Consider the following 26,039-nt stretch of genomic DNA (forward strand, 5'->3'; position numbering starts at 1 on the left):
AGCCCGAAGAGTTAAATCTCTCTTAAACAATTCCAGTAAAGTGCAACTCAGTTCACAATAACAGGATGTATGCTCGCACCTATACCCCTAACCACATCCTGGGTTTATGTATGTCTGAACATCTCCGTCGCGATAAAGGCGAACTCACACACCCTGTCCTCCATCGCTGCATTCTCCCAGCCTGTCAACCTCGCCCTTTCTCCCTGTCTCTCCCCCCTCCCTGTCTCTCCCTCTGTCTTCCAGCCTTGTCTCAAGTTCCCTGGCCGACTCCTTTCCACCCTCGGTACAGTACAAACTGAAGGTAGACGCAAAAGCTGGGAGTAACTCAGCGGGTCAGACAGCATCTCTGGAGAAAAGGATACGATCGCCCGGCGGTAGAGTTGCTGCCTCACAGCGCCAGAGACCCGGGTTCCATCCCGACCACGGATGCTGTCTGTACGGAGTTTGCACGTTCCCCCGTGACCTGCGTGGGTTTCCACCGAGATCTTTAGTTTCCTCCTACACGCCAAAGACCTACATGTATAGAAACATAGAAACATAGAAAATAGGTGCAGGAGGAGGCCATTCTGCCCTTCGAGCCAGCAGCGCCAATCATTGTGATCATGGCTGATCATCTACAATCAGTAACCCGTGCATGCCTTCTCCCCATATCCCTTGATTCCACTAGCCCCTAGAACTCTATCTAACTCTCTCTTAAATCCATCCAGTGATTTGGCCTCCACTGCCCACTGTGGCAGAGAATTCCACAAATTCACAACTCTTTGGGCACGCAACAATGCCTTTAAATCTGGTGACACTTCAGTATTCAGTGTTGCTAGGTCAAACCTGAACAAAGGTATAAGAAGGGACAAAGACACCCACAGGCAACGGGTGGAAGACCACTTCAACACCACGGACACCAGAAGCATGTGGCAGGGTGTCAGGGCCATCACTAGCTACAAGAGCAGCCCTGCCTGCCCCCACAGCGATGCCACACTGACCAACGAGCTAAACACCTTCTTTGCCCGCTTCGAAACTGGCAACACCACCTTGAGTGGAAGAACCCCAGCCGAGGCGGAGGGGCTGGTCTTAACATTGAGCACACAGGAAGTACAACGTGCTCTGCTAGTGGTCAACCCACGCAAGGCTGCAGGCCCGGATGGAGTTCAAGGAAGGGTACTTATGGACTGTGCTGAACAGTTGGCTGAGCTATTCACTAGGATCTTTAACCTGTCACTATCTCTGGCTACGGTTCCCAAGTGCCTGAAGTCGGCTATCATAGTGCTGGTGCCCAAAAAAGCAAAGATCTCCAACCTGAACGACTACCGCCCGGTTGTCCTAACTCCTATAGTCATGCAGTGCTTTGAAAGGCTGGTCGTCTCACACATCAAATCCAGCATCCCTGCCTCACTGGACCCACATCAATTTACATACAGGGCAAACAGATCCACAGAAGACTACATCTCTCTGGCTCTTCACACTGTCCTGACTCACCTGGAGAGACAGGACACGTACGTGAGGATGCTATTCATTGACTATAGCTCTGCCTTCAACACGGTCATCCCCACCAAGCCCATTAGCAAACTCCACCAGCTACGCCTCAGCTCGTCGTTATGCGACTGGATCCTGGACTTCCTGCTGGAGCGACCGCAGGCAGTGAGAATGGGCCCGCACCTGTCCTGCACTATCACCCTGAGTACCGGCACACCACAGGGCTGTGTTCTGAGCCCCATGCTCTACTCCCTCTTCACACACGACCGTGGTCCTGCATTCGACACCAACACCATTGTCAAGTTTGCAGACGACACAACGGTGATAGGGCTGATCACCAACGGGGATGAAACAAACTATAGAGCAGAGGTACAGAACCTGGCGGACTGGTGCTCTGATAACAACCTGTCCCTAAATACCACCAAGACCAAGGAGCTGATCATCAACTTCCGTAGATCACACAACGGGGAATACGCCCCGATCTTTATCAATGGGGACGGTGTGGAGAGAGTGTCCAGCTTCAAGTTTCTGGGCACTCACATTTCGGAGGACCTAACATGGTCCAATAACACTGCTGCGCTGGTCAAGAAGGCACAGCAACGACTGTTCTATCTAAGAACACTGAAGAAGTCTGGTCTGCCCCAACAGCTGCTGACGACCTTCTACCGCTGCACCATAGAGAGCATCCTAACACATGGCATCCCTGTGTGGTACCTCAGCTGCACGGAGGCAGAGAGGAAAGCTCTTCAGCGGGTAGTCCATAGAACTCAGAGGACCATCGGAACACAGCTACCAGCCTTGGAGGGCATCTACAACACACGATGCCTCAGAAAAGCCACCAGCATCCACAAAGACTCTTCACACCCCTGCAATAGTCTGTTCCAACTCCTACCATCGGGCAGACGATACAAGGCCTTCTACGCCCGCACCTCCAGACTCAGGAACAGCTTCATCCCCAGGGCCATAGCTGCTATGAACCGGTCCTCATGAGCCGGATGGTCACAACGCACAGTGATCCGGCACAGACCTACTTACACTTTATACTGTTTTAAAACAGTTCTAATTTTGTTTCACTGGGATGTATAAATTAATACTGATTAGCTAATTCATTTATAGCATCGTATGGGAGGCGCATTCCCAATCTCGTTGTACCCCTGTAAAATGACAATAAAGATATATTGTATTGTATTGTATTGTAAAACGTTTTTTCTCACCTCAGTTTTAAATGGCCTCCCCATTATTCTCAGACTGTGGCCCCTGGTTGTAGACTCCCCCAACATTGGTAACATTTTCCTGCATCTAGCTTGTCTAATCCTATTATAATTTAGAACGGGGATGAGGAAGAACTTTTTCAGTCAGAGAGTGGTGAAGGTGTGGAATTCTCTGCCTCAGAAGGCAGTGGAGGCCAGTTCGTTGGATGCTTTCAAGAGAGAGCTGTATAGAGCTCTTAAGGATAGCGGAGTGAGGGGGTATGGGGAGAAGGCAGGAACAGGGTACTGATTGAGAGTTATCAGCCATGATCACATTGAATGGCGGTGCTGGCTCGAAGGGCTGAATGGCCTACTCCTGCACCTATTGTCTATTGTCTATTGTCTATTTTACTAGACCAAGTGGACCCGTTTGGGCCCATTCCTCGTAGAGGGGGAACATGGAATGGAAGAGGGTGTCGTCACTGAGTGAGCACTAGGGGGAACTTGTGAAACTTTAAAATCTCTGTAGCTTTATAAATGTAGCTCCAGTTTGAGTGAGAGTGGTTTCATTATATGCCCAGGATAATGGTGAGTAAGGTGGTGCAAACATCGTGGTGCTACGATGTACCGTTGTGGCTGTGCGAACGACAAAAGTTACGCTGCGCACATACACACATAAACACGGACTAGTAATAGATAGATAGGTTTCAATAAAGATCCCCTCTCAACCTTCTAAACTCCAGTGAATACAATCCTAATCCAGTGAATACAAGCCTACTCCAGTGAATACAAGCCTAATCCAGTGAATACAAGCCTACTCCAGTGAATACAAGCCTAATCCAGTGAATACAAGCCTAATCCAGTGAATACAAGCCTAATCCAGTGAATACAAGCCTAATCCAGTGGATACAAGCCTAATCCAGTGAATACAAGCCTAATCCAGTGAATACAAGCCTAATGTAGAGACATTGGCTGGGTGTAACATGTACAATTGTACCTAATGCGTGTGGTGTAGTAAAACAAAATTGAAACCCAGGCCGTTGCTCATTCAGAGTTCAGTTGTAGCTTTGATGGTGGTGCGCCTATAAAGCTGCAGCGAGCAGGAACCTGGTTGTGGCTGTTCATATGGGGCGCAAGTGACTGATAAACACCCTCTATCGCAAACACCTCCTTCCCAGCTCAGCGCACGAGTAGATGGATGGGGAGTCCATGGTTATCTTGCCACTGCATCTGAGGTTTTATGGGGAGAGATTCCGGGTTAAGAGTCCGGGACACAGTCGAGTTGGGCGGATGTTTAGAACCCATGAGCGCACACCGATGATGGACACAAAAAGTTGGAGTACCTCAGCGGGACGGGCGGCATCTCTGGAGAGAAGGAACGGGTGACGTTTCGAGTCGAGACCCTTCTTCAGACTTCTGGCCCGAAACGTCACCCATTCCTTCTCTCCAGAGATGCTGCCTGTCCCGCTGAGTTGCTCCAGCTTTTCATAAGTCCATAAGTGATAGGAGCAGTATTCGGCCCATCAGGTCTACTCTGCCATTCAATCATGGCTGGTCTATCTCTCCCTCCTAACCTCATTCTCATGCCTTCTCCCCATAACCCCTGACACCCGCACTAATCCTGCATTTTGTGTCTACCTTCGGTGTAGGAAAAATGTTCCCGATTTTGGGGGGAGTCCAGAACCAGCGGGTCACAGTTTAAGAATAAGGGGTAGGCCATTTAGGACTAAGATGAGGAACAACATTTTCACCCAGAGAGTTGTGAATCTGTGGAATTCTCTGCCACAGAGGGCAGTGGAGGCCGAATCACTGGAAGTATTTCAAGAAACAGTTAGATTGAGCTAACGGAAACAATAGATATGGGGAGAAAGCAGGCACGGGTTACTATAGACAATAGGCAATAGGTGCAGGAGGAGGCCATTCGGCCCTTCGAGCCAGCACCGCCATTCAATGTGATCATGGCTGATCATTCTCAATCAGTACCCCGTTCCTGCCTTCTGATTGTGGATGATCAGCCGTGATCATATATTTCATAAGTTCACGTGTTAGGAGCGGAATTAGGCCATTCGGCCCATCTGGTCTTGTCCGCCATGCCATCGTGGCTGATCCATGAGGGATGGAGGGATGGAGGGAGGGACGGAGGGGGGTGGAGGGAGCGGGTGGGAGGGATGGAGGGAGGGTGGAGGAGGTAGGATAAGGGGCTATTGGCAGTGAAGAAAACCAATGGAATGTTGGCCTTCATAACAAGAGGAGTTGAGTATAGGAGCAAAGAGGTCCCTTTGCAGTTGGACAGGGCCCTAGTGAGACCGCACCTGGAGTACTGTGTGCAGTTTTGGTCTCCAAATTTGAGGAAGGATATTCTTGCTATTGAGGGCGTGCAGCGTAGGTTTACTAGGTTAATTCCCGGAATGGCGGGACTATCATATGTTGAAGGACTGGAGCGACTAGGCTTGTATACACTGGAATTTAAAAGGATGAGAGGAGATCTTATCGAAACGTATACGATTATTAAGGGGTTGGACACGATAGTGGCAGGAAACATGTTCCCAATGTTGGGGGAGTCCGGAAAAAGGGGCCACAGTTTAAGAATAAGGGGTAGGCCATTTAGAACTGAGATGAGGAAAAACTTTTTCAGTCAGAGAGTTGTGAATCTGTGGAATTCTCTGCCTCAGAAGGCAGTGGAAGCCAATTCTCTGAATGCATTCAAGAGAGAGCTGGATAGAGCTCTTAAGGATAGCGGAGTCAGGGGGTACGGGGAGAAGGCAGGAACGGGGTACTGATTGAGAATTATCAGCCATGATCACATTGACTGGCGGTGCTGGCTCGAAGGGCCGAATGGCATCCTCCTGCACCTATTGTCTATTGTATGACGGGGATGGAGTGGGGGGGAGGGGAAGGGGGAGGGGAAGGTGAGCGGGATGGAGGGAGGAGGGGGGAAGGGAGGGGGAAAGTGAGGTGGGAGTGGAGGGTGCTGCACCAATGCAGGAGAGGTTTTGGCTACTTGGTCCTGTAGCCAATATGACACAAGAAGCTGGAGTAGCTCAGCGCGCGCGGCAGCATCTCTGGAGGAGGGAGAATGTCCGAGCGAGGCTGGGGAACGATAATGTTGGAGGCAGACAGATGGAAGTGATAAAATCAGAGGTAAGTCTGCAAAATGATGGCCTGGTGCTCATCCGTGGCGTTATGGTCCAAGGATAAGTAGGAGGAGGTTTACTTTAGTTTAGTTTAATTTAGAGTTACAGCGCGGAAACAGGCCCTTCGGCCAACCAGGTCCGCGCCGACCAGCGATCCCCGCACATTAACACACTATCCTACACCCACCAGGGACAAATTTTACATTTACCAAGCCAATTTGACTTGGATGAAGGGACTAAAGGTACCATTAGCAAATTTACAGATGATACGAAGCTGTGTGGTAGTGTGAACTGTGAGGAAGATGCTATGAGGTTGCAGGGAGATTTAGACAGGGTGACTTGGGAGATGTAGTTTAATGTGGATAAGTGTGAGGTTATCCACTTTGGTGGTAAGAATAGGAAAGCAGATTATTATCTGAATGGTGTCAAGTTAGGAAAAGGGGACGTACAACGAGATCTGGGTGGCCTAGTGCATCAGTCACTGAAAGGAAGCATGCAGGTACAGCAGGCAGTGAAGAAAGCCAATGGAATGTTGGCCTTCATAACCAGAGTAGTTGAGTATAGGAGCAAAGAGGTCCTTCTGCAGTTGTACAGGGCCTTAGTGAGACCGCACCTGGAATACTGTGTGCAGTTTTGGTCTCCAAATTTGAGGTAGAATATTCTTGCCATTGAGGACATGCAGCGTAGGTTTACTAGGTTAATTTCCGGAATGGCAGGACTGTCATATGTTGAAAGACAGGATCGACTGGGCTTGTATACACTGGAATTTAGAAGGATGAAGGTGATCTTATCGAAACGTATAAGATTATTAAGGGGTTAGACACGTTAGAGGGAGGAAACATGTTCCCAATGTTTGGGGGAGTCCAGAACAAGGGGCCACAGTTTAAGAATAAGGGGTAGGCCATTTAGAACTGAGATGAGGAAAAACGTTTTCAGTCTGAGAGTTGTGAATCTGTGGAATTCTCTGCCTCAGAAGGCAGTGGAGGCCAATTCTCTGAATGCATTCAAGAGAGAGCTAGATAGAGCTCTTAAGGATAGCGGAGTCAGGGGTTATGGGGAGAGGGCAGGAACGGGGTACTGATTCAGAATTTTCAGCCATGACCACATTGAATGGCGGTGCTGGCTCGAAGGGCCGAATGGCCTCCTCCTGCACCTATTGTCTACTGTCTATTGCTACTCGAAATTTTTATATCTGCAACTGCGTGCACGTTCATAGCCCAACAGCGGCGGTTCGTGCGGTATCAAGAAGAGGAGATAAGACAAGGCAGGGGGTGGGGGGCGGGTAGAGCCGATAAGGGGGAGCGGAAACGTGGAGGCAGTTGATGTCAGGCCTCCAGCTAGAAATGAAGAGGCCTAAAGAGCTTGGAAGGCCGGCCAACAGATTGCCGCTTGCTTCCCGCTTCCCGTTTCCTATTTATATGTTGCTTCTGCCAAACACTTTTGCCGTCTTGGGCTGAGAATTACATTTCACCAGCAAATCGCTATGTCGAGGTGCGAGGTACAACCAATTACACCATTGAATGTACCTTGTGATTTTTGATCTATGTTCATTGGATTTGGTTACATTTGGCTCTGTTGAGGAAAGCGTTCGGCTCGTGAAACCACTTTACTTTCAGACCGAAGCAGAAGTTCGAGGCGAAATCTGAAGCGCAGAAACGTAGAAAAAAATCGAAAAATAGGTGCAAGAGGAGGCCATTCGGCACTTCGAGCTAGCACCGCCATTCAATATGACCATGGCTGAACATCCAACATCATAGAAACATAGAAACATAGAAAATAAGGTGCAGGAGGAGGCCATTTGGCCCTTCGAGCCAGCACCACCATTCATTGTGATCATGGCTGATCATCCACAATCAGTAACCCGTGCCTGCCTTCTCACCATATTCCTTGGTTCCACTAGCCCCCAGAGCTCTAACTAACTCTGTCTTAAATCAATCCAGTGATCTTGGCCTCCACTGACTGCCTTCTATGGCAGAGAATTCCACAAATTCACAACTCTCTGGGTGAAAAAGTTTTTTCTCACCGCGGTTTTAAATCAGTGGCCCGTTCCTGCTTTCTCCCCATACACCTCGATTCCTTTAGCCCGAAGAGCCAAATCTCTCTTGAACATTTCCAGTAAAGTGCAACTCAGTTCACAATAACAGGATGTATGCTCGCACCTATACCCCTAACCACATCCTGAGTTTATTTATGTCTGAACTTATCTCCGTCGCGAGAAAGGCGAACTCACACACCCTGTCCTCCATCGCTGTATTCTCCCAGCCTGTCAACTTCGCCCTTTCTCCCTGTCTCTCCCCCCTCCCTGTCTCTCCCTCTGTCTTCCAGCCTTGTCTCAAGTTCCCTGGCCGACTCTTTTCCACCCTCGGTACAGTACAAACTGAAGGTAGACGCAAAAAGCTGGGAGTAACTCAGCGGGTCAGACAGCATCTCTGGAGAAAAGGACATGGTGGCGCGGCGGTAGAGTTGCTGCCTCACAGCGCCAGAGACCCGGGTTCCATCCCGACCACGGGTGCTGTCTGTACGGAGTTTGCACGTTCTCCCCGTGACCTGCGTGTGTTTCCACCGAGATCTTTAGTTTCCTCCTACACGCCAAAGAAACATAGAAACATAGAAAATAGGTGCAGGAGGAGGCCATTCTGCCCTTCGAGCCAGCACCGTCAATCATTGTGATCATGGCTGATCATCCACAATCTGTAACCCGTGCCTGCCTTCTCCCCATATCCCTTGATCCCACTAGCCCCTAGAACTCTATCCAACTCTCTCTTAAATCCATCCAGTGATTTGGCCTCCACTGCCCTCTGTGGCAGAGAATTCCACAAATTTACAACTCTCTGGGCACGCAACAATGCCTTTAAATCTGGTGACACTTCAGCATTCAGTGTTGCTAGGTCAAACCTGAATAAAGGTATAAGAAGGGACAAAGACACCCACAGGCAACGGGTGGAAGACCACTTCAACTCCACGGACACCAGAAGCATGTGGCAGGGTGTCAGGGACATCATTGGCTCCAAGAGCAGCCCTGCCTGCCCCCACAGCGATGCCACACTGACCAACGAACTAAACACCTTCTTTGCCCGCTTCAAAACTGGCAACACCAACTTGAGTGGAAGAACCCCAGCCAAGGCGGAGGGACTGGTCTTAACATTGAGCACACAGGAAGTACAATGCGCTCTGCTAGGGGTCAACCCACGCATGGCTGCAGGCCCGGATGGAGTTCAAGGAAGGGTACTTAAGGACTGTGCTGAACAGTTGGCTGAGCTATTCACCAGGATCTTTAACCTGTCACTATCTCTGGCTACGGCCCCCAAGTGCCTGAAGTCGGCTATCATAGTGCTGGTGCCCAAAAAAGAAAAGATCACCAACCTGAACGACTACCATCCGGTTGTCCTAACTCCTATAGTCATGAAGTGCTTTGAAAGGCTGGTCCTCTCACACATCCAATCCAGCATCCCTGCCTCACTGGACCCACATCAATTTACATACAGGGCAAACAGATCCACAGAGGACGCCATTTCTCTGGCTCTTCACACTGTCCTGACTCACCTGGAGAGACAGGGCACGTACGTGAGGATACTATTCATTGACTATAGCTCTGCCTTCAACACGGTCATCCCCACCAAGCTCATCACCAAACTTCACCAGCTAGTCCTCAGCTCGTCGTTATGCGACTGGATCCTGGACTTCCTGCTGGAGCGACCGCAGGCAGTGAGAATGGGCCCGCACCTGTCCTCCACTCTCACCCTGAGTACCGGCACACCACAGGGCTGTGTTCTGAGCCCCATGCTCCACTCCCTCTTCACACACGACCGTGGTCCTGCATTCGACACCAACACCATTGTCAGGTTTGCAGACGACACAACGGTGATAGGGCTGATCACCAACGGTGATGAAACAAACTATAGAGCAGAGGTGCAGAACCTGGCGGACTGGTGCTCGGATAGCAACCTGTCCCTAAATACCACCAAGACCAAGGAGCTGATCATCAACTTCCGTAGAACACACAACGGGGAATACGCCCCGATCTTTATCAATGGGGACAGTGTGGAGAGAGTGTCCAACTTCAAGTTTCTGGGCACTCACATTTCGGAGGATCTCACATGGTCCACTAACACCGCTGCGCTGGTCAAGAAGGCACAGCAACGACTGTTCTATCTAAGAACACTGAAGAAGTCTGGTCAACACCAACAGCTGCTGACGACCTTCTACCGCTGCACCATAGACAGCATCCTAACACATGGCATCCATGTGTGGTACCTCAGCTGCACGGAGGCAGAGAGGAAAGCTCTTCAGCGGGTAGTCCATAGAGCTCAGAGGACCATCGGAACACAGCTACCAGCCCTCTAGAGCATCTACAACACACGATGCCTCAGAAAAGCCACCAGCATCCACAAAGACTCTTCACACCCCTGCAATAGTCTGTTCGAACTCCTACCATCGGGCAGACGATACAAGGCCTTCTACGCCCGCACCTCCAGACTCAGGAACAGCTTCATCCCCAGGGACATAGCTGCTATGAACCGGTCCTGCTGAGCCGGATGGTCACATCGCACAGTGATCCGGCACAGACCTACTTACACTTTATACTGTTTTAAAACTGTTCTAATTTTGTTTCACTGGGATGCATAAATTAATACTGATTAGCTCATTCATTTATTGCATCGTATGGGAGGCGCATTCCCAATCTCGTTGTAACCCTGTACAATGACAATAAAGATATATTGTATTGTAAAAAGTTTTTTCTCACCTCAGTTTTAAATGGCCTCCCCATTATTCTCAGACTGTGGCCCCTGGTTCTGGACTCCCCAACATTGGTAACGTTTTCCTGCATCTAGCATGTCCAGTCCTTTTATAATTTTACTAGACCAAGTGGACCCGTTTGGGCCCATTCCTCATAGAGGGGGAACAGGGAAGGGAAGAGGGTGTTGTCACTGAGTGAGCACTGGGGGGAAATTGTGAAACTTTAAAATCTCTCTAGCTTTACAAATGTAGCTTCAATTTGAGTGAGAGTGGTTTCATTATATGCCCAGGATAATGGTGAGTAAGGTGGTGCAAAATGCGTGGTGCTACGGTGTACCGTTTTGGCTGTGCGAACGACAAAAGTTACGCTGCGCACATACACACATAAACATAGACTAGTAAAAGATAGATATGTTTCTAATTAATTTTATTTAAATTTTAACAAAACAAATACATGTATGAACTCATAGTACGCGATGGTACCTACATTATAAATTTGATTATACATTTTAAATTCGATTATACCTGTATTGTTCTGTATTATCTCCCCACCCACAACCCCCCTCCCCCCACCCCCCAGTTAGAAAAAAGAGGAAAAAGGAGAAGAAGAAAGATAAAGAAATAAAAATTAAAAAAGGAAAGAAAGAAAGAAAGAAGAAAGAAGGAAACCTGGAGACAAGAAGGAAACACTTCCGGCTAATTTCTTATTATATTCTTTTTAGGGGTATCAAAACAATCCTAAAATTAAATATTTCCAATTCTTAATCCTAATTTTAAAGTGAATGGGTTCCAAAGTTTAAAAAAGAAATCATATTTATTGCTCAGATTATAAGTAGCTTTTTCTAATGGGATACAACTACACATTTCTGCATACCATCTTGCAATTCTTATTTCATTGTGATCTTTCCAAGTGACCGCCACACATTTTTTTGCTATTGCTATTGCTATTTTGAGAAATCTTTCCTGATATTTATCTAAAATTAATCTTGGTAATATTTCTTTAGTATCTCCCAATAAAAACAACCTTGAATCCAATGGCATGGTCTTATTCATCAATTGTTCCAAAATGTTTTTTAGGTCTTTCCAAAAAGGAGTTACCTTAGGACATGCCCATGTGGAGTGTAAAAAAGTACCCACATCCTGGTTGCATCTAAAACAAATTTCAGGTAAATTTGGATTTAAATTGTTTAATTTTTTCAGAGTTAAATATAGTTGATGTAAAAAATTGTATTGTACTAAACTATATCTCACATTAATAGTATTTTTCATACTTTCTAAACACAATCTTTCCCAATTTTGTTCATCAATGCTAATATTCGGATCTGTTTCCCATCTTTGTCTTGATTTTTGAATTCCTTTGGACTAGATTTTTGTAACAATTTATACATTGAAGATATAATTTTTTTAGTTCCCTTGCCCTGAATCAGGGATTCAATTCCTTTAATTTGAAATAAAAACATTGAATTACCTAACTTTTCCCTTAAAAAAGATTGTAATTGATAATAGAAAAAAATACTATTCCCTGGAATTTGATATTTGTTTCTCAATTGAGAAAATGTCAAAAAATTATTTCCTTCGTAGCAATCTCCCATATGTTTAATACCCTTCTGTTCCCAGACTTGTAATATTTGATTATTCCAAGCAAACGGCAGTAATCTATTTTTTACTAATGGAGTTTTAGCTGTTAGAAAAAATCTTTTATCATTTGTTTTAACTATTTTCAACAATATATTAATTAAATGTTTTAGCAAAGATGACGCTTGATCCTTAACTAATAGCTTCGCTTCCCATGTATAGATAAATTCCTCTGGGCATAGTTCTTTTATTTTATCCATTTCAATTTTAACCCATGCTGTTTTTCTATCCTCTTGATAAAAGGATGAAATAAAACTCATTTGTGCTGCCAGATAGTAATTTTTAAAATTTGGTAATTGCAGTCCACCTAATTCAAATTTCCATGTTAATTTTTCCATAGACACTCTTGGCATTTTACCGTTCCAAAGAAAATTTCTCACAATTTTATTCAATTCTTGAAAATACTGTAACCTCGGAAAAATATTCATCTTAATACAGTTCACTCTCCCTAGCAATGTAATTGGAAGATTCATCCATTTCTTCAAGTCCTCATCAATTTTTTTAATTAGTGGTTTATAATTTAGTTGATACAGATTATTTAACTTATTTAATTTATTATCTACTTTAACCCCTAGGTACTTCATGCCTTCTTTTTGCCATTTAAACTGACTTTCTCTTTTACATTGATCATAATTACCTTCAGAAAGAGGCATTATTTCAGTTTTATCTTTATTAATTTTATATCCTGATACTTTCCCATATTCGTCCAGTCTGAAATATAATTTTCTTAAGGATTCCAATGGTCTAGTAAGACAAATTAAAACATCATCTGCAAATAAAGTAATTTTGTGATTTTCCTGATTAACTTTAAATCCTTCAATGTCTAAATCTGATCTTATTAGCTCTGCCAGAGAGAGGTTCAATAACCCATACAAATAAAGCTGGTGACAAGGGACATCCCTGTCTACTAGATCTTTCCAAATTAAATGATTGAGAAGATTGGCCATTTGTCACCACTTTGGCTTTAGGTTGTTTATAAAGAGCTTTTACCCAGTTAATGAAACCATTTCCCAATCCGTACTTTTCTAATACTTTAAATAAAAAATCCCATTCTAACCTGTCAAACGCCTTTTCAGCATCTACAGCAACTGCTACGCTCAATTCCTTTCTTTTCTGTGCTAAATGTAAAATACTTATAAATCTTGCTACATTATCAGATATTTCCCTTTTTTGACAAATCCAGTTTGGTCCTCTTTAACCAGGTTCGGTAAATATTCTGCCAATCTCCTTGCCAAAAGTTTAGCAACTATTTTATAATCTGCATTCAACAATTATATTGGTCTATAAGAAGATGCATTTAAAGGGTCTTTCCCTTTTTTTTGAATTACGGTTATAATTGCCAGTGAGAAGGATTCTGGTAATGTAGAAGTTTTTTCCGCTTGATGTATCACTTCCATAAATACTGGTAACAACAAATCTTTCAATTTTTTATAGAACTCAGGCGGGAAACCATCTTCCCCTGGAGATTTATTACTTGGTAAAGAATATAATACTTCCTCCACTTCTCTCAAAGTAAAGGAGGCATTTAGTCCCATCTGCTCCTCATTAGAGATTGCTGGTAATTGTATCTTGGATAAAAAATTATTTATCTTAATTTCATCTTTTTCAGGTTCAGAATGGTACAGATTAGTGTAGAATTGCTTAAATACCTCGTTGATTTCTCTAGGTTTATAAGTAATAATGTTTTGATCTGTTCTAATTGAATTTATTGTTCTTGATATTTGTTCTTCTTTCAGTTGCCATGCCAATACTTTGTGCGCTCTTTCTCCTAATTCATAATATCTTTGGTTAGTTCGTAATATTAGTTTTTCTGTTCTGTAAGTATGTAAAGTATTGTATTGAAATTTTTTATTTGCAAGTTGTGTTTTTTTCGTATCTGAAGAAGTTTTCTGTAAGTCTTTTTCTAATACTGTGATTTCTTTTTCTAATCTTTCAGATTCCTTCCTATAGTCTTTCTTTATCTTAGATGAGTAGCTTATAATTTGGCCTCTCAAATAAGCCTTCATTGAATCCCATACAATAAATTTATCATCAACTGAATTTAAATTTGTTTCCAAAATTAATTCAATTTGTCCTCGAATAAAATCACAAAAGTCTTGCCTTTTCCATAGTAAAGAGTTGAGTCTCCATCTATAAACTGACTGTTCTTTGTCTGGCATCGTAATTTTCATTAATAATGGTGAGTGAGCCGATAACAATCTAGCCTTGTAATCTATTTGTATTATTCTACCCCTTAATTGAGCTGAAATCAAAAATAGATCTATTCTAGAATATGTATCATGTCTTTTGGAATAAAAGGAGTAGTCTCTTTCCCTGGGATGGCTTTTCCTCCAAACATCTATTAAATTTAAAATTTCCATTAAATTCAAGGTTGTCTTCGCTGCTCTTGTCCTTGTCGTTGTCCTTGATGATCTATCCATTACTGGATCTAAACAAAAATTGAAATCTCCCCCTATCAATATATTTTCATGTGCTTCCGCCAGATTTAAAAAGGTACCCTGCACAAACTTCTCATCATCTATATTTGGTGCATATATATTCATTAAGGTCCACAATTCTGAGAAAATTTGACAATGTACCATTACAAATCTACCTACTGGGTCACTTACAATATTTTGTATCTTAATTGGTAGCGTTTTCTTAAATAGGATAGCAATCCCTCTTGCTTTTGAGTTAAAAGAAGATGCGACCATACTTCCTACCCAATCTCTCTTTAACTTTTGATGCTCTTTTTCCGTTAGATGTGTTTCTTGCAAGAAAGCTATATCTACTTCCAATTTTTTCATCTGTGTTAAAATTCTCTTCCTTTTTATCGGTCCATTTAACCCATTCACATTATAACTTAAAAAAATTTAATGTGTTATCCATTCATTCCTTTTTTTTTTTCCTTTTCCTTTTTTTTTTCCTTTTTCCTTACCTTGATACCTGTTCCGGTATTTACATTGTGCCGTATTTCAGTGTACTCCCCTCCATAGTCCAGGTATAAAAACAGAAAAGAAATAAGAAAGATAGAGAAATAGACCCTCCCTCTAATGTTGTTAATGAATAGATTAGCAACATTACCCCCCTCTATTATACGAGGTGTGGTCCACACCACACTTGTGCCCATGATTATGGTGGAGCATCCACATTCTCCAACCCCCCCCCCGATATATCAAGTACTTCTAAAAATTAACAATCCTTAATACAGTTAATCCCCTCTATAGTATACAGTTATTATTAATAATCAATCATTCATGAATCTTCTTAAGCATTTCTCGATGGCAATTCTTCCGCATACTCTTCTGCTTTGACAAAGTCTTTAAAAAAATTATTTTCTCCAGTGTTGATCATAATCTTCAAAGTAGCCGGATGCAGTAAAGTAAACTTATAGCCTTTCTTCCATAGAATATTTTTGGCCTTATTAAATTCTTTTTTTCTGCTCAACAAGGCATTACTGATGTCTGGGTAAAAGATTATTTTAGTGCCTTCATGTTCTATTGGTTTTCCCTCTCTTATATTATTCCCGACTGTTTTGAAAACCAATTCTCGATCTTGGTATCTTAAAAAATTAATCAACACAGATCTTGGCTTTTGATTAGCCGAGGGTTTCTGTCTTAGAGCCCTATGTGCTCTTTCTATTTCCATCCGACCTTGTTTATCTATTCCCAGAGTGGTCACTATCCAATCTTGAAAAAAGTTAATTGGGTCTTCCCCCTCCACTCCCTCTGGCAAACCAACAATTTTAACATTATTTCTCCTGCTATAGTTTTCCAAGGCATCCAACTTCTCCGCCGTCTTTTTGCTTTCAATTGCTGCTGCAGTAATACTGTCTTCATTTTTTTCCACTCTAGATTTTAACATTTCATTTTCCATTTGCATATTATCCACTTTATTTGTCACTGTTTGAAATTTCTCCTCCATTTTTTTCAAACTCTTACGAAATTTATTGTTATCTCTCCTCATTAATTTGTTATCTCCTTCAATTTTCTTGAGCCTGTTAATAATTTCTTGAAGCATCGTTTTCATATTAGTCTCTGTATCTTCTTGCTTTTCTTCTTCTTCTTCCTCATTTCCACTTCCACTGCTAGTGGAGTCTCCCGTTACCTCATCGTTACTTGAGTCCGAAACTCCAGACGAAACATCAGCAGCCTCTCGGCAAACAGTGGGCCTTTTTGGTAACTCACGGCGACTCCCTCGTATTTTGACCGGAGTCAAAGAGCGCTTGCTGGGAGTAGTAGACTCCAGCTTCATACCGGAGCCCTCCCCAGACTCACCGCCTGCCGAGGGGTCACCAAATCTAGTCCCCTGCTCCATCAGAGCTGTGGGCCTACCTTCGATTTTTTTTCTTGATTCCTTTGCTTGCTTCTGTGGCAGTTGCTTTCTTGGAAGGCATCCGTACGTTCTTTATACTTTCTGATTTAATTTAAAGTACTTGATTCCTTTAGTTCGTCTTTTTTTAGCAGTTTAGGGCTTTGTTTTCGGGAATGCTGAAAAGTTATGTCTACTCAGCCAAGCATTGGACACCCCCCCCCCCCCCCGATAGATATGTTTCTATAAGATCCCCTCTCATCCTTCTAAACTCCAGTGAATACAAGCCTAATCCAGTGAATACAAGCTTAATCCAGTGAATACAAGCCTAATCCAGTGAATACAAGCCTAATCCAGTGAATACAAGCCTAATGTAGGTACATTGGCTGGGTGTAACGTTTACAATTGTACCTAGTGCGTGTGGTGTAGTCAAACAAAATTGAAACCCAGGCCGTTGCCCGTTCAGAGTTCAGTTGTGGCTTTGATGGTGGTGAGCCTATAAAGCTGCAGCGAGCAGGATCCTGGTTGTGGCTGTTCAAGTGACTGATAAACACCCTCTATCGCCTTCCCAGCTCAGCGCACGAGTAGATGGTTATCTTGCCACTGCATCTGAGGTTTTATGGGGAGAGATTCCGGGTTAAGAGTCCCGGACTCAGTCGAGTTGGGCGGATGTTTAGAACCCATGAGCGCACACCGATGATGGACACAAAAGGTTGGAGTACCTCAGCGGGACGGGCGGCATCTCTGGAGAGAAGGAACGGGTGACGTTTCGAGTCGAGACCCTTCTTCAGACTTCTGGCCCGAAACGTCACCCATTCCTTCTCTCCAGAGATGCTGCCTGTCCCGCTGAGTTGCTCCAGCTTTTCATAAATCCATAAGTGATAGGAGCAGTATTCGGCCCATCAGGTCTACTCTGCCATTCAATCATGGCTGGTCTATCTCTACCTACAAACCTCATTCTCCTGTCTTCTCCCCATAACCCCTGACACGCGTACTAATCCTGCATTTTGTGTTTATCTACGGTGTAGGGAAAATTTTCCCGATTTGGGGGGGGGGGGGGGGGGGGGGGGGAGTCCAGAACCAGGGGCTCACAGTTTAAGAATAAGGGGTTGGCCATTTAGGACTAAGATGAGGAAAAATATTTTCACCCAGAGAGTTGTGAATCTGTGGAATTCTCTGCCACAGAAGGCAGTGGAGGCCAATTCACTGGAAATTTTTCAAGAAAGAGTTAGATAGAGCTCCGAGGGCTAACGGAATCAATGGATATGAGGAGAAAGCAGGCACGGGTTACTGATTGTGGATGATCAGCCATGATCACATATTTCCACTGGCTCCCAGTACAGTACAGAATCAACTTCAAGCTCCTCCTATTCACATACAAAGCCCTAAACGGGCTTGCCCACCCACCCACTATATCAAACCTCTTCTAACCCACCACTCTATCTCCAGGTCCCTCAGTTCGCAAACTTGGGGCTACTGACTATCCCGCGGTCTAGGCTTAAGCTCAGGGGTGACCGCGCTTTTGCAGTTGCAGCTCCTAGACTGTGAAACAGCATCCCGCTCCCCATCAGAACTGCCCCCTCCATCCACTCCTTTAAGTCCAGGCTCAAAACCTATTTCTACTCCCTAGCGTTTGAGGCCCTCTGAGGGGGCGCTGTGAACTGTTTATGTAAGGGAAAATCGGAAGTGTCAGTATTACAGTATAGCAAAGGGGATTACAGAGGCAGGAGCTGGCCAGAATTGACTGGAAGGAGGCCCTAGCAGGGAAGACGGTGGAACAGCAATGGCATGTATTCCTGGGAATAATGCAGAAGTTGCAGGATCAATTTATCCCAAAGAGGAGGAAAGATTCCAAGGGGAGTAAGAGGCACCCGTGGCTGACAAGGGAAGTCAAGGACAACATAAAAATAAAAGAACAGAAGTACAACAAAGCAAAGAAGAGTGGGAAACCAGAGGATTGGGACTCTTTTAAAGAGCAACAGAAGGTGACTAAGAAGGCAATACGGGGAGAAAAGATGAGGTACGAGGGTAAACTAGCCAATAATATAAAGGAGGATAGTAAAAGCTTTTTTAGGTACGTAAAGAGGAAAAAATAGTCAAGGCAAATGCGGGTCCCTTGAAGACAGAAGCGGGGGAATTTATTATGGGGAACAGGGAAATGGCAGACGAGTTGAACCGGTACTTTGGATCTGTCTTCACTAAGGAAGATACAAGCAATCTCCCAGATGTTCTAGTGGCCAGAGATCCTAGGGTGACGGAGGAACTGAAGGAAATCCACATTATGCAGGAAATGGTGTTGGGTAGACTGATAGGACTGAAGGCTGATAAATCCCCAGGGCCTGATGGTCTGCATCCCAGAATACTGAAGGAGGTGGCGCTGGAAATTGTTGACGCATTGGTGATCATTTTCCAATGTTCTCTAGATTCAGGATCAGTTCCTGTGGATTGGAGGGTAGCTAATGTTGTCCCACTTTTTAAGAAAGGAGGGAGAGAGAAAACGGGAAATTAGAGACCAGTTAGTCTGACATCAGTGGTGGGGAAGATGCTGGAGTCAATAATAAAAGACGAAATTGAGGAGCATTTGGATAGCAGTAACAGGATTGTTCCGAGTCAGCACAGATTTACGAATCTTCTGGAATTCTTTGAGGATGTAACTAGGAAAATTGACTGGGGAGAGCCGGTGGATGTGGTTTACCTTGACTTTCAGAAAGCCTTTGACAAGGTTCCACAGAGGAGACTAGTGGGCAAAATTAGAGCACATGGTACTGGAGGTAGGGTACTGACATGGATAGAAAATTGGTTGACAGACAGAAAGCAAAGAGTGGGGATAAATGGGTCCCTTTCAGAATGGCAGGCAGTAACTAGTGGGGTACCACAAGGTTCGGTGCTGGGACCGCAGCTATTTACAATGTATATTAATGACTTGGATGAAGGGATTAAAAGTACCATTAGCAAATTTGCAAATGACACAAAGCTGGGTGGTAGTGTGAACTATAAGGAAGATGCTATGAGGTTGCAGGGTGACTTGGACAGGTTATGTGAATGGGCAGATGCATGGCAGATGCAGTTTAATGTGGATAAGTGTGAGGTTATCCACATTGGTGGTTAGAATAGGAAGGTAGAGTATTATCTGAATGGTGTCAAGTTAGGAACAGGGGAGGTACAACGAGATCTGGGTATCCTAGTGCATCAGTCACTGAAATGAAGCATGCAGGTACAGCAGGCAGTGAAGAAAGCCAATGGAATGTTGGCCTTCATAACAAGAGGAGTTGAGTATAGGAGCAAAGAGGTCCTTCTGCAGTTATACAGGGCCCTAGTGAGACCGCACCTGGAGTACTGTATGCAGTTTTGGTCTCCAAATTTGAGGAAGGATATTCTTGCTATTGAGGGCGTGCAGCGTAGGTTTACTAGGTTAATTCCCGGAATGGCGGGACTATCATATGTTGAAAGACTGGAGCGACTAGACTTGTATACACTGGAATTTAGAAGGATGAGAGGAGATCTTATTGAAACGTATAAGATTATTAAGGGGTTGGACACGTTAGAGGTAGGAAACATGTTCCCAATGTTGGGGGAGTCCAGAACAAGGGGCCACAGTTTAAGAATAAGGCGTAGGCCATTTAGAACTGAGATGTGGAAATACTTTTTCAGTCAGAGTTGTGAATCTGAGGAATTCTCTGCCTCAGAAGGCAGGGGAGGCCAATTCTCTGAATGCATTTAAGAGAGAGCTAGATAGAGCTCTTAAGGAGGGTGGAGTCAGGGGGTATGGGGAGAAGGCAGGAACGGGGTACTGACTGAGAATGATCAGCCATGATCACATTGAATGGCGGTGCTGGCTCGAAGGGCCGAATGGCCTCCTCCTGCACCTATTGTCTGTTGTCTATTGTGCTGTTATGTTTGTGTGCCATTGTATGTTCGTTTCTTAGCACCTGAACTGATGTACAGCACTTTCGTCAAAGTTGGTTGTTTTTAAATGTGCTATACAAATAAAATTGACTTGACGACTTGACTTTTCCTGCCTTCTCCCCCCCCCCCCCCCCCCCCCCATAACCCCTGACGCCCGCACTAATCCAGCGTTTTGTGTCTGTATTCGGTGCGAAGCAGCGTCGGCGCTTTCCAGGAAGCGTGAAAAGTTGTTCGAACGAGCAGCGCCGCCGCCTCTCGGGCGGGGTTAAACGGGCCAGATACCCAACTTCCTCTTGCCCTCTCGTCAGTGTGGAGATGTCGGGGGTCCAAACTGAACAGCTAGCGCCTGTGGTGGAAGAAACTGTGGTCATTTCGGGTCGCAGAATAAATAAAGAGGGACCCTGCGCTTTTACGCCGGGAGTGATGGCGGGGGTTACCCGGGTTCTGGACGCTTTCAGACGTTTGAAAGACGCCTTCCCCTTGCTGAAAGTGGCCGGTAGCACGGCGCTGTCGGGGGTCTTGATCGGTCTGGAGGCCTTACTTGAGTGGAGTACTCCCTGCCCCTGCGACCCGAAGTTGAACATATGCCACACCGTCATGGTGTTCCTGGTGCCCGCGGTCGTCTTCCTCGTGATCACCCTGGCTGCGCAGCCTGGTTCACGGAGGCTGCTGAGGGGCTGGACGTGCTGGACGTACTGTTTTGAAACCGTCGCCAAGGAAAGGGAGCACTGCTGCCGCCGCTGCTCCAGCCAACAGGAGCGGTGCCGCTTCAAGTTCATCACGCTGCTGGAAGCGCTGATCCCGTCCTTCTTCTGGTTCAGCATTCTGCTGATAGACGGCGATCACATCACCTGCAGCTTCCACACACAAGCATACGTCGGGGCAAACGACAGTCTGGACTGCAAGCACATTTGCAGCGACGATCCCACGCCCCCGCTGCGCCGCCACTGCGACATATCGTGGGTGAGTGAGACTCTAAATGTAGTTCAATTTAGAGATACAGCGCGTAAACGGATCCCTTCCGCCCCACCTAGTCCGTGCCGACCCAGCGACCCCCACACATTGACACTATCCTACACACACACACACACACACACACACACACACACACACACACACACACACACACAGACCCCCCCCCCGCACACACACACAACACACCACACACACACACACACACACACACACACACACACACACACACACACACACACACACACACACACACACACACACACACCCGACCCGACCCGGAACGTCACCCATTCCTTCTCTCCAGAGATGCTGCCTGACCCGCTGAGTTACTCCAGCATTTCGCGTCTACCACGAGGACAAGGATTTAAGGTGAAGGGGGAAAGATTTAATAGGAATCCGAGGGGTAACGTTTTCACACAAGAGGATGAAAGGTGATCTTGTAGAGGTGTATGAAGTCATGTGAGGAATAGATCGGGTAGATGCACAGAGTCACTTGCCCAGAGTAGTTGAATCGAGGACCAGAGGACATGGGTTTAACGCTAAGGCGGAGGAGATAGTTGAGGCTGGGACTATCCCAATGTTGAAGAAACAGTTGGACAGGTCCATGGATAGGACAGGTTTGGAGGGATTATGGACCAAAACCGAGCAGGTGAGATTGGTCTGGATGGGGCACGTTGGCCGGTGTGGGCAAGTTGCCTGTGTCCACGCTGCATTAACTCTTTGACTCTTTGACTTTCTGCAGCAGGTATCTGGCGGCGTTTTCTTGGTGTTGAACGTTTGTTTATTGGTCATCCTGAAATTCATTCCTGCGCGCAAGTGTGACGACTGCACACAGGAGGGCTATTACGTGGTCAAGTTCAGCAAGGAAATAGAGGCGGCGACGGAGATCAAGATGGAGGTGAAAATAAAGGCGAGAGTCGCGGAGTGCGCCGACGGCAAGGCGCAAAAACTGATGGAAGTAATAGAACTGAGCGTCACCGAGAAGAAGGAGCAAGTTCCCAAGCTGCCGAAACAAGTTCCCAAGTCACCCAGCAGCACTGAGCTTCCACTCCTGCCACAGCCAACTTCGTCTTCACCGCCACAAAACTAAAGGTCTGAAGAAGGGTCTCGACCCGAAACGCCACCCATTCCTTCTCTCCAGAGATGCTGCCTGTCCCGCTGAGTTACTCCAGAATGTTGTGTCTGTCTTCGGTGTCAACCGGCATCTGCAGGTTTATCTTTCCTTTATCATCGTTACTGTTTTTTGCGCATTGTTATTTGTTCTGTAGCTCTCCACATCGCGGTCCATATCTCTTGTTTCATTTGCCTTGCCTCTCAGTCTGAAGGTGGGTCTCGACTCGAAACGCCACCCGTTCCGTCTCTCCGGGGATGCTGTCTGACCCGTAGATTTACTCCAGCGTTTTGTGTCTGTCTGCAGTTCCTCCGTACTCAATCCAAACGCTTCGTCGTTTGAGAACAACTCACAAAGAGAGCGCTAACTTCCTCGACGCTATCTTATTTTCTTCAATGATAGTGTGCGCGAATAATGGGGCGGCGGTAGAGTTGCTGCCTCGCAGCGCCAGAGACCGAGGTTCCAGTGTGTGTGTGTGTGTGTGTGTGTGTGTGTGTGCGCGTGTATGTATGTGTGTGTGTGTGTGTGTGCGTGCGTGTGTGCGCGCGTGTGTGTGCGTGATTGTGTGTGTGTGTGCGCGTGTGTGTGTGCGTGATTGTGTGTGGGTGCGTGTGTGTGTGTGTGCGCGTGTGTGTGTGTGTCCGTGCGTGTGTGTGTGTGCGTGCGTGTGTGTGCGTGTGTGCGTCCGTGTGTGTGCGCGCGTGTGTGTGTGTGTGCGTGCGCGCGCGGGTGTGTGTGCGTGATTGTGTGTGTGTGTGCGTGCGTGTGTGTGTGTGTGAGTACGTGTGATTGTGTGCATGTGACTGTGTGTGTGTGTGTGTGTGCGTGTTTGTGTGCGTGTGTGTGTGTGAGTACGTGTGATTGTGTGCATGTGATTGTGTGTGTGTGTGTGTGTGTGTGTGCGTGCGCGCGTGTGTGTGTGTGGGTGTGTGTGTGTGTGTGTGGAGTTTGTACGTTCTCCCTGGGATCTCGCGGGTTTTCTCCGGTTGCTCCGGTTTCCTCCCGCATCCCAAAGACGAGCGGAATTGCAGGACAATCGGCGCTCTTTAAATTGCCCCCTGGTGTGGATGAGAAAGTGGGATACCATAGAACTAGTGTGACCGGTCGTCGCCTCGATGGGCTGAAGGGCCTATTGCGCTGCCGGATCATTAAACTAAACGAAACTGAACCAAACCAAACCAAACCAAAACTCCAAAGAGCAGCTTCTTCCCACAACCATGAGGATTTAAACCACCCTGTAAAATCTCTGATCACCGCGAACTTTGCGCTACAGTGCTTGCTCTTTGACTTTTCCACCGCGATGGTTTAGTTTAGACCACTGTGGGGTGAAGTGAATTTGTACCCTCGCTTATGGAAGCCCGAAAACAGAGGGGAAGAAGCTGTTTCTGAGTCTGGTGGTGCGCGCTTTCACGCTTCTCAACCTTCGGCCGGTCCAGGGCTGGGGAAAGGACTGGCCAGGTTGGGACGAGTCTTCGATTATGTGCAGGAAGGATGCTGGTTTACACACGCAGATAAACACAAAAAAGCTGGAGAAACTCAGCGGGACTGGCAGCATCTCTGGAGAGAAGGAATGGGGCGAGACCCATCTTCAGACTGAGAGCCAGGGGAGGGATATGAAAAGATTCAGAACAAATCAGAGCCGGCACCGATGACCCGGTGAAGGTGGGGCCCACAATGCTCCATTGACCTTTCCCATGGCTCCTAGTCATTGATTATGTTGGCTGCTTTTCCGAGGCAGCGTGGTGTAGATGGAGTTAATGGCGGGGAATCTAGTGTGTGTGGCGTCTCTTGTGTGCTGCCTGAGTGTAATCTGCTATTTCTATACTCTTTTACTTAAATATGATTGTGCCTTACATGATGCGTTGTAATTTTTTTACTGAACTGTGTGCAATAAAAAGAAATTTCACTGCATGTCATAATAAAATATCTTTGAAGACAGACCCAAAATGGTGGAGTAACTCAACGAGACAGGCAGCATCTCTGGAGGGAAGGAATGGGTGACGTTTCGAATCGAGGCCCTTCTTCAGACTGACAATAGACAATAAGTGCAGGAGTAGGCCATTCTGCCCTTCGACCGAGAGAGAAGGGAGAGGGAAATTAGAGATAAGGAAGGGTCACGTGTGAAAACGAGAGATCAAAGGGGCAGCCCAAGGCAAATATAGAATGGAACATTATTAGCTGGGGAAGGTGACAATGTGGCATACATAGATAACATTTAATCAGGATGACAGTCAGACTGTTCGGAGAACTAGGGTTGGAGAGTGATGGAGAGAGAGGGAAAGCAAGGGTTACTTGAAGTTGGAGAAGTTAATGTTCATACCGCTGGGGTGTAAGCTGCCCAAACGAAAAATTAGGTGCTGTTCCTCTAATTTGCGCTGGGCCTCACTCCGACAATGGAGGAGGCCCAGAACGGACTGGTCAGTGTGGGAATGAGAGGGGGAGTTAAAGTGTTTAGCAAACCGGGAGAGATACCGCCTGTCCCGCTGAGTTACCCCAGCGTTTTTGGTGTCTATCTTCGGTGTAAACCTGCTTCTGCAGATCCTACTTCCAGAAGTACAATTGAATCATTGGTTTTGATGCTGTAAACATCCAATGTTCGGAAATGGTTTTGTTTCGTTTAGCTGAGAGCTACAGTGCAGATACAAGCCCTTCGGCCCATCGAGTCCGCGCTGCCCTCGTACATTAACACAATACCCACGCACACAGGGGACAATTTACACTTATACCAAGGACGCAACCACAAGCCAGTTAAACAACAAACCTGCACGTCGTTGGAATGTGGGAGGAAACCGAAGATCTCGGCGTAAACCGACGAAGGAGAACGTACCAAACTCCATACGGACAGGACCGGTGGTCGGGATCGAACCCGGGTCTCCAGCGCTGTCAGGCAGCAACTCTACCTCTGCGCCCCCTGGCGATGGTGTTGATATTTTGCAGGTTTTAAAGTCTATGGTCACAAATGCCACTGCACAACACATCTCTGCATGCCCACAGGATATTCATTCCACGCATCATCCTATCTGAAAGTGCCCCCTTTAATTCTGAGGCTGTGTCCTCTGGTCCTGGACTCCCCCACCAGTGGAAACGTCCTCCGCTCCCCCTCCCCTACCTCCCTCCACCCGCTCCCTCCGCCCCTCCCCTCCCCCTCTTCCCACACCCTCCTCCCCTCCCCCTCTCCCCTTCCCCCTCGCCCTCCCCCTCCCCCTTCCCACCCCCTCCCCCTGGCCCTCCCCCTCCCCTTTCCATCCACCCCCCTCGCCCTCCCCCTTCCCACCCCTCCTTCTCTCCTCTCCCCTCCCCCTTCCCCCTTCCCCCTTCCCCCTCCCCTTCCCCTCCCCACCCCTCCCCTCGCCCCCTTCACAAGTTTCAGGTCGAGACCCTCATTCAGGCTATATATAATATCTATTTATATAACTGGCCTTTCAGCCCACCGAGTCCACGCCGACCAACCCATACACTAGTTCCATGTCATCCCAGTTTTGCATCCTGCACACCAGCACTATCCCACACACGAGGGGCAATTTTCAGAAGCCAGTTAACCTTCACACCCGCACGTCTTTTGGGATGTGGGAGGAAACCGGGGCACCCGGA

General features: G+C 46.4%; 2 protein-coding genes across 2 annotated transcripts in view; both read left to right on the forward strand.

Annotated features, from left to right (window-relative positions):
* Nucleotides 1-26,039, forward strand: part of LOC144602864 (mediator of DNA damage checkpoint protein 1-like) — a 93,566-nt gene that overhangs the window by 61,523 nt on the left and 6,004 nt on the right. The gene's annotated exons all lie outside the window — the stretch shown is intronic.
* LOC144602710 (uncharacterized) lies at nt 20,687-24,301 on the forward strand. The gene is made up of 2 exons (XM_078415846.1): nt 20,687-21,325; nt 22,080-24,301. Exons 1-2 carry the CDS (start codon nt 20,786-20,788, stop codon nt 22,425-22,427), a joined length of 888 nt encoding a protein of 295 aa, XP_078271972.1. The 5' UTR covers nt 20,687-20,785; the 3' UTR covers nt 22,428-24,301.

This window comes from Rhinoraja longicauda, chromosome 19 (assembly GCF_053455715.1).
Source record: "Rhinoraja longicauda isolate Sanriku21f chromosome 19, sRhiLon1.1, whole genome shotgun sequence".
In the NCBI taxonomy this organism is placed as follows: Eukaryota; Metazoa; Chordata; class Chondrichthyes; order Rajiformes; family Arhynchobatidae; genus Rhinoraja; species Rhinoraja longicauda.

Excerpts from the sequence above, each read along its gene's own strand:
- LOC144602710 (XM_078415846.1), top strand. The coding sequence starts at position 20,786 with ATGGCGGGGGTTACCCGGGTTCTGGACGCTTTCAGACGTTTGAAAGAC. Across the intron at positions 21,326-22,079 it reads GCCACTGCGACATATCGTGG|CAGGTATCTGGCGGCGTTTT; the intron begins GTGAGTGAGACT and ends GACTTTCTGCAG.